We start from the raw sequence: 8,477 nt of genomic DNA, 5'->3' as shown, positions 1-8,477 counted from the left end.
GCAAGGATGATTAACGTATCACGTTCGAGAACACTCCATGTACATGTATATGTCAAGTAATTACGTCACAATAGGTTTAGTTCGATTTGCACTGTATAGCTCATATCGGATCTCCATCACTCTGCCCCTTTCATTTTGCACTGATGAAGGTGACAGACAGTCACCGAAACGTCTGCAGAAGAATAAAAAGAGGTTGTGAAACGAAGAAGACTGTTCGAGAGTGATGGAGAGTTTCACGATCCAACAGAATTGCCAACAACTCCTCATCAGGTCCCTAGTTCAATTACGAAAATGAGCCTTGGCTGCTGAGGTGGACACGGCCTTCCTTCTGATAGAAGATTAGGAAACAGAGCCGAGTTATCAGCAAGTCAGATCACTCCAGTAATAGGTAGTACTGATCAGCATCTCGGCAACCTAGTACGAAAATAATCTGTGCTGGTGTTTGGTGCCAGGGCGGTGTTCTGTTTGTAGCTGACACGCATGTACTTGACTGCTTGCTTGCTAGACGATACGATCGAAAACTTGCAAGTACCTGTCTAAGCCTCACAATGTATCCTTGGCTGAATGATTTCTATCAATGTTCTTACATTTTTACGTCTCAAAGTCAAAAGTATAATGTTTGATTTTATTCTTCAAGTTTTCTCAAGTTAACTCAAAGAACAGCAATATCGAATATCGAGAAATATCGAATCTTTTGTCGTGCAACAAGTGTTTAAATCCCTGACGAGTCGATACAAGTATACAGGGGGGGGGGGGGGGTTGAGGCCCTCCACTTCTAAGTCCTCTAACTCTTGAACGACGTTCCGTAGGGCCACCAAATTTTTAGGACATGATATCGACATAATATCTGACAAGTATTTGACGTTTGACGTTAAGTTGACGTAAGATGAGGTAATTATGACGTCATCAATTTCATTATATTGGCCGGACCCATGAAAAAGGGTATTCTCAGAAAACTTCAAGTTATACTACAAAAATGTAACAACAAGTGCAAATAACAGAATAATTATGTTTATTACGACTTGTATTGCCAATAGCAACATCGATGACGTCATAATGACGCCATCTTGGATTTTGGGCTGATGACGTCATCAAATTAGCATAATTTATGCATGTTTAATTATGAAAGATATGCTTAATAATATAAGATTTCATTTATGTAACTAAATAGCAGTAATATAGCAAACAAGTGTGAAAAATACATTGTTAGAACCAAAAATAGTGATTTTTGGCAAAACTGCCTGTCAACAAACGGTTGCCATGGCAACAAGAAAAAAATGGAAAATTTTTCAAACTTCGTAAACTTCTTGGCAATGATATTCTAGGAAAACTCACCAAATTTGGTGGCTCTAGCGTAAGCCGTTCTGTCGTTATAGGACATCAAAAGCCCCCCCCCCCCCACGGTCTGAATAGGGTTAAGTTCGCGGGGTTTCAATTTCGCGGTAAAAAGGCATTCTTCGCGCTAGTTTTAAGTTCGCGGTAACACCATAGACTGCAGTCTAATACCATAATGGAAAAATGTGCGCGGTGGTTTTAAGTTCGCAGTGAATTGGCCATGCCCGAACATTAATGCACCGCGAACATTTCTGTATTTACAGTATGTGTACACTTTCTGTGGTATCATAAAACGCAGTCTGCTTTATCCGTAGCGTGCTGCGTGAAGCATTTTAGCCAATATGTAACAGCAATATCTTCTTCTGAGAAGACGCTTCGCAAATCCCGGATACTTATCTTAACAGTCCACGCCAACGCTATCTTGCAAATCATTGTTCTCAAGTTTTTGGCTGTAAGCAGCGGGAATACCAGACTTCGTTTTAGCCATTCTGAACAGCTCAAAAGATCTTTATGTTTCAGATAGAGATATGGGAAAGCCGTTATTTCCTCTTTTCGTCATAATTAAAACAAAGATCAGTGACAAAAGATGTCACATTGACTGGCAATACTAGTGATTCTCTTCCAAGACTGGTGTTTGCCGCGCTTCCATTTGGAAACATTATGATGAGACCATGGATTTAGCTCACTGCTTTCGAATTCAGACTGCGGGTTTATAGCCAGTATTGTACTGACGTGATGGGACTTACAACTGCCTGCTAGGGAGGCTATATTAAAACAAATACGAACATAAAACTACCAGACAGAAAAACAAGTGCTCGTGTATAGGTGCGACGACAGCACTTTGCTCATGGAAACAACATCACTGTCGATTAGTATACAAATCCAAAGCTACAGGCTCAAAGTGGTAAAGTTTCACATGTACATAAAATATTTCTTTCCAAGTGTATTTTTTTTAACCCTCATCCGACCGTTACATTTTTACGACGAATCTGACCGTATGGGGTCATTTTTGACCCCATTTTGTTTTAGTCATAGCCATATTTTTGCTGGCTTATTTTGACATTTCTATGTATTTACTGTTTCACTAATCTATGAAAAATATTTTGACAAGTTTTGGCGTCAGTAGTTATTACTCATTAGCATAATTTATGCAGAAAATGAGGAGAAACCACATTTGCTCTGAAAATCTACCATACTCAACTTACTTAAACAATGCTTTGTCTTATCAATTTCTAAACAATAATTGTGATGATGCAATAATACTGATAGCATAATGATGTTATTTAACAAGAAAAAATACAATATTTGTGAAAAGTAACAAATTTACTACTTAATTATGCACCATATTCCGCCATCTAAACACATACATACAATGACTCTTGTCTATTTTCCCGCAAAGATCTTTCTTGTAGGTTCCTTCTGTACATTCTGTCTATATATTGTTTTTTGATTAATTTGAAACATTTTCACTTTCATTAGCATAGGTAATTAGTGCGTATTATCATAATTTATGCAGAATGTCGAAAAACTGTGTTTTACACTAAAATACTAAATTTCTTGCAAAATATTCGGTGTTTACTCATCTTAGCAGCTATAACTTGTTGCTGTAATAGCAATGATGAGGAATGCCTGTTATCTTATTGAAATGTCTTGATATTTATGTAATTAATGATTCATAATTGGCTGGGGTCATTTTTGACCCCACCGAACAAGACACAAACTTTCAAGTATAGCTTATACAATAATGGGCAAAACTCGGTGAAAAATTGGTAGATGTTGTAAGACATGTATACGAACGAATTCATGGAAGGAATTTTTTCTCTGATGAAAAATGTTGCTATGGCAGATTAAAATATACGCATGGGGTCAAAAATGACCCCATATGGTCGGATGAGGGTTAATTAGTAGACGCAATATCATTGTCTTGTTTATTTCGAATGAATAAGATATAAAATCTTACAAAACGATATTCGATTGTATATGTATACCTTTGAGGTCGCTGAGATTTTCCGACCTGCTCAAAAACTTGATTTCGATATTTCCTCTGCAGGGAACTACTGGCGACTAGTCTTCAGCTTTCAACTCTACCGTCAGATCTTCTACTTCATTCTACAGACGTACCTTCCCATGATCCTCCTGGTCATTTTGTCCTGGGTGTCCTTCTGGGTCAACCATGAGTCCGTGCCTGCGAGAGTCACACTAGGTACGCGCAGCCTGCGGATTTCATTAGGCCACACCAACCTTATTTGTTGCTTCTCGGATTTCCCGACTCTACTAAAAAAAAAAAAAACATAAAATGGCCACACCTCATGTTGACAAAATTTAACTGCTTTGGCTCTCCCAAATAAACTATGGTCCTAAAATTCTATCGCTTATGTGCATTAGCGCTCGTGAAACTTTTCCGAAAACAGCGATGTCTTGGAAGCGAAATGGACTTCAGTGTCCCATTAACAAGTTTTTCTGGACAATGCCAACATGAAAATATCCACGAATTTTAGGTACATAATCCAGAATGCCCCTAAATCTGGGAAGCATTTCAATTCAAGTACATATAGAAAATCTGAAAACTATTACTTGTTAAACATGTAATTATAGTTCTAATTCTGTTGTGTAACTTGAGTATTAGCCCCTCGATCAATCCCGCCCCCGACTTTTTGCAAAATTTTAACTTTATGAATTTTCGACCGACCGGTTCAATTTTTTCTGAAAAAATCCGACAAGCAACAAAAAAAGTTGGCATGGTCTTACGTTCGAAAAGAACTTTCCAATCCGTTTGCTAGGGGCGTACTATCCTCACTCATCCATTTGATCTTGTGCGAGATTCGCTGTCTATATTCATGCCTCTTTATTGCAAAGTAATAAAACTTTACTGGGTCAGTCTGCATGTGGAAACAAGTTACATGTGTAATTAACTGCAGTTTTAGAAATACTGCCCCTCATAATCATGACATGACCTATTTTCTATTATAATTTCCCAGTTGTAGTCTATTACGCTAGTTGTTTTTTTTTGTGTGTGTTAATGTTAATTGGATAAAAAACATCAGTGTGCCTCTTTGAAGGCTTTCATAAAGATGACGCGTTGCCTTCACTCCATGGCATTTTATCTGAAAGTGTTTACTCGGCATAATGTCAACGATAATTGCCATTTACAGATGCACGATGACCTGCTCCTAATTGTTTGTCAAAGCGCTATCTTGTTTTCTGAAAGAAAGGTCAGTGGATTTCATTCACGTAATGGGGTGGATTTTCTAATCTGTCATCTGCTACTGTCAAATACATTTTGCAAGACTTTATTTCCAATTTGACATATTTCGCACGGCAAAAGGGCGTGTAACACTTTTTGGTCTTAATTGTAAGAATCCATTTACAGAAGGAGCCAGCTAATTGCAAAGCGGATTATCTCGCACTTGTGCAAATTGCACGGAATCCCAAAATCTCAAACCGGCGCGGTCCAGCTGGATAACTTCGCGTTGTTGAACATTCAGGATACTAGACGAAATACGATGGCAAATAGAGTGACTGTGTAATTAAATTGCTTCTGCTTTTGGAAAATTATAAGCGTAGTTTTCTACTATACTGTCTCCCTCAAAAGGTATAACCACGGTGCTGACGATGACAACCTTGACGTCTGCTGCACGATCTTCTCTGCCGAAGATCTCCTACATCAAGGCCATCGACGTGTACATGGTCATGTGTTTCCTCTTTGTCTTCGCGGCATTGCTGGAGTACGCCGCCGTCAACTTTCAGTCCAACCAACGGGCTAGAAGAGAGCGCAAGAAGCTTAGAAAACAGGCTTCAGAGGACAAAGACAAGGAGGTTGGTGTCTTGTTATAGTCCGTACAATTCAACCAATTCTACTCAACTTCTCAGCCTTCAACACAAAATGTCCACTGCTACCTCCATGCACTGTTATTTTCAACTTCTTAGTTCATGGCCTTGCTTTGAAAATTCTCGTTAATAAATCTATTAAACTGAGGTGTTGGTTGGCAAATGTAAATGTTAAATGTAGACTTATCGTTCTTTTGCCCAAACCCTATGATGACATATGAGAAATGCCATGCTGAACAACAAAACCTTGCTAGCTACATTATCATGTCATTGGCTTGACATACTGAATAAACATTTTAACGACGGGATAATACATAGCACTAACAAGCTTTGCATTTGCACCTAGTGCTTAGTGAAATCAATTTATCATTCATAGATGTCACTCAAGGGGTTTATTTCTTATTAACATGATTTCTTAAGCTGTATTAAAGATAGTTACACAGGCATTTAGTTTTACATGTTGTTTCTATTCCACTCGCGTGTGCCATACAGGGAGGAGTGAAGGGAGGATCAGCTGCCGCCATTTTGTTGAGTAGATTACGGGCGGCAAACGCAGTCAATCGCGATGGGAACGCCGGGACGGCCAACGACTCACTTCGGAATTCTCCGTCGACCAACGCCTGCACAAAAAGGGTCAGCATCGCCACGACCTCGTCTTCCCAAAACGAAGAAAACTGCAAAGAATCGAGCGTCGGCATTGAACTGAGAGCCGGTGTCGGGGAACGAAGGAGGCCGACGTTTGCCGAAGTGGCCCAGAAGGTTGCCCGGAGAAAAACTCTCCACTTTAAGGTTCCTGAGATCATGGATGTTAACGACATCGACAGGTGGTCCCGCTTCATGTTCCCGTTGGCCTTCGTGATCTTCAACATTATCTACTGGATCGGGTATGGACTGGTTTAAACACCGGATCGGGTATGGACTGGTTTAAACACTGGATCGGGCATGGGCTGGTTTAAACCAAGAGATTGAAATCAGATCTACGGATATGGCGATGCGGCAATACACAGACCAGTGGATGTGTGACTGGAGAATGATACATAAGTGCCAAGCAGAAATATGCTGCTTAAGTTCCAAATCCCAGAGTCGTTCGAAGGGAACAACCAAGGGGACGTATAAGACGGATTCGACTTCCCCAGAACAAAGGGAAAGAGTGCCGTGCATATCCCAAGCAAATGTACATATCAAGAAAAAGAATGGACGATTATAACTACTAATGGAAACTTTATCTCTTCTGCATCCAATTATCGAGTTGGTAATAACTCTTGCGATCTTCTGCACTGGTGTATCTATACGCAAGCTGGAAAGGACGGTTACAGACACGTGCTGTGTAAATTTGCATTTTATTGTGAAATAGATATACACCAGGCTATACCATAGTTTCACAATGACTGGTAATGCTGGGACGAGGACTCCAACATCATCATAACATCGATTGTGTAGAATCCGGTACGCCAACGTCTAAAACAATTGCCTTAGATACACGTCGATATACCTTACGTCCCTAAAATGTACTTTAATCTAGAGCGTCCATCAAGAGCTAAGTACCTTGTCGGCACATTATTTGAAAAAAGGAAGTCTACCTAACCCCCCTCCCCCCATCGTGATTTGCCTATGGAATCTCGCCTTTATTTGGGCGGGTTCGTTTTGCTAAACGGATTATGAACATTTCGCTCTACAGAGGCGTCACTTGTGTTGGATGCACACTCGGACAACCGATGGATGTTTATAGAGAAATATTCAAGTCTTATATTGATACAAGTCGCGATGGACATTCAATATTACATATATATATATTAGATGATACAAGATTCACCTCCGCATCCTACATGACAACATTCCATATTCTGTACAGTAGAGCTCCGATCCAATTGAGGACATATCGTATTCATGCAGACACATCGCGCCACTCTGATCGTGACTCGCATCCACTGCTGCACACAGGTATGCATGTCGGAGACTTTTATTAACGAATGCCCAGATATATAACAGTTATTTTCAAATGAAGGATTATAACTCTCCGGACGAAGCCTGGAAAGACTTCAATATCGCAAATCAAGTTTGCTTCATTTGCAAAAGAGCGCCACATAGCGGTTTGGGCTCGAATGACAGATGAGCTATAGTGAGAACTCCACAATAGGCAGAGTAGCGGAGGGCACTCACCGGTAATCATGAAAGAAGCATTCTCAGGTGTAGGATTTGTACTGCAGTGAGTTGCCGCGACTCAATTGACTTTTACGTCCTTACGAATATATCCAATAGTATGCCGTATCGTATATTCTATTCATGTGTTGGGATGCCTGTGGTCGAATGTCGAATGGTTTGCTGAATAGAATTGAGTGTTCAGTTTGGTGGCAGTTTGAAATGAGAAACTGCTCGATATGAATTTTATTGGGAATAGAGTCGATATGATATGTACTGTAGTGTTCGGACTTTCGACCAAGCGTTAGTATTACATCAGTACATGCAGTTTGCTTTGCTTTGTCGCATTGTACAATTACACTACATCATTGCGTCAGCTGTTGTTACATTTCAAATAAAGGTGTTTTGCACTTTGACTTCCATAAGCTTATGGACATCCAATACGTTTTGTGAATGTTCCAATAGACATTGATGACTTTTACAGCTCAAAATTGCTTAAGTCTACAAATAATTACTAATGATATGGCGGTTATCTAACCTATATATATAACAATGACAATCTTTATTGACACGACAAAAGTACAGCGAATTTCGTAAGGTCTACATGTATAAAAACTACTTACAGTACAACTAAACACACATATCTACCTGCATAATACGATTCCTCTCGCCAAGCACATTAGCTCTTTACATTAGCTCTACACATAATGAAAGTGGTCGCCTTAATTCCACCAAATGGTACTATTCATACTGTCATCATGAACACGTATCATGAACACTTGGGGATGTACATATATAATACAGCCCGTTCGAAAGTGTTTCGATTTACTCGAAGGAAGCCTGTGTGATAAAACTTTCGAACCTGTGTGATACGGAAAGTTATCACACGGTCAGGAACACCCGTATCGAATGTTTTCACGTCACAGGTATGACATAATGCTAAAAAATAAAATAATCTGAGCCAATTGATAGAGAAGCGCCGTTGGCTAATCATGAAGTAAAGGAAAGACAGTGACTCACCCCTGCAATTATTTGAAACTTTCACACCGACATTTCAACTGACGAAAGCCATAACGCTGATATTATTTACAGGGTAACACTATGTCCGAACTTTCGTTGATTGGGTGATTTTGTACATATTTCAAAGGAAAAACAAATCTTAAGGAAATTAAACC

General features: G+C 39.6%; 1 protein-coding gene across 1 annotated transcript in view; it reads left to right on the top strand.

The window, feature by feature from the left end:
• Window positions 1–7,743, top strand: part of LOC118416112 (gamma-aminobutyric acid receptor subunit beta-3-like) — a 67,094-nt gene extending 59,351 nt beyond the window's left edge. The window contains exons 6-8 of the mRNA XM_035821184.1: window positions 3,386–3,538; window positions 4,928–5,151; window positions 5,656–7,743. Of these exons, the coding sequence (XP_035677077.1) occupies window positions 3,386–3,538; window positions 4,928–5,151; window positions 5,656–6,063 (785 nt within the window). The 3' untranslated portion in view covers window positions 6,064–7,743. The remainder of the gene's footprint in view (window positions 1–3,385; window positions 3,539–4,927; window positions 5,152–5,655) is intronic.
• The last annotated feature ends 734 nt before the right edge of the window (window positions 7,744–8,477 follow it).

The sequence above is a fragment of the Branchiostoma floridae genome, chromosome 5, assembly GCF_000003815.2.
Source record: "Branchiostoma floridae strain S238N-H82 chromosome 5, Bfl_VNyyK, whole genome shotgun sequence".
In the NCBI taxonomy this organism is placed as follows: domain Eukaryota; kingdom Metazoa; phylum Chordata; class Leptocardii; order Amphioxiformes; family Branchiostomatidae; genus Branchiostoma; species Branchiostoma floridae.
This window is presented reverse-complemented; position numbering and strand designations above follow the sequence as displayed.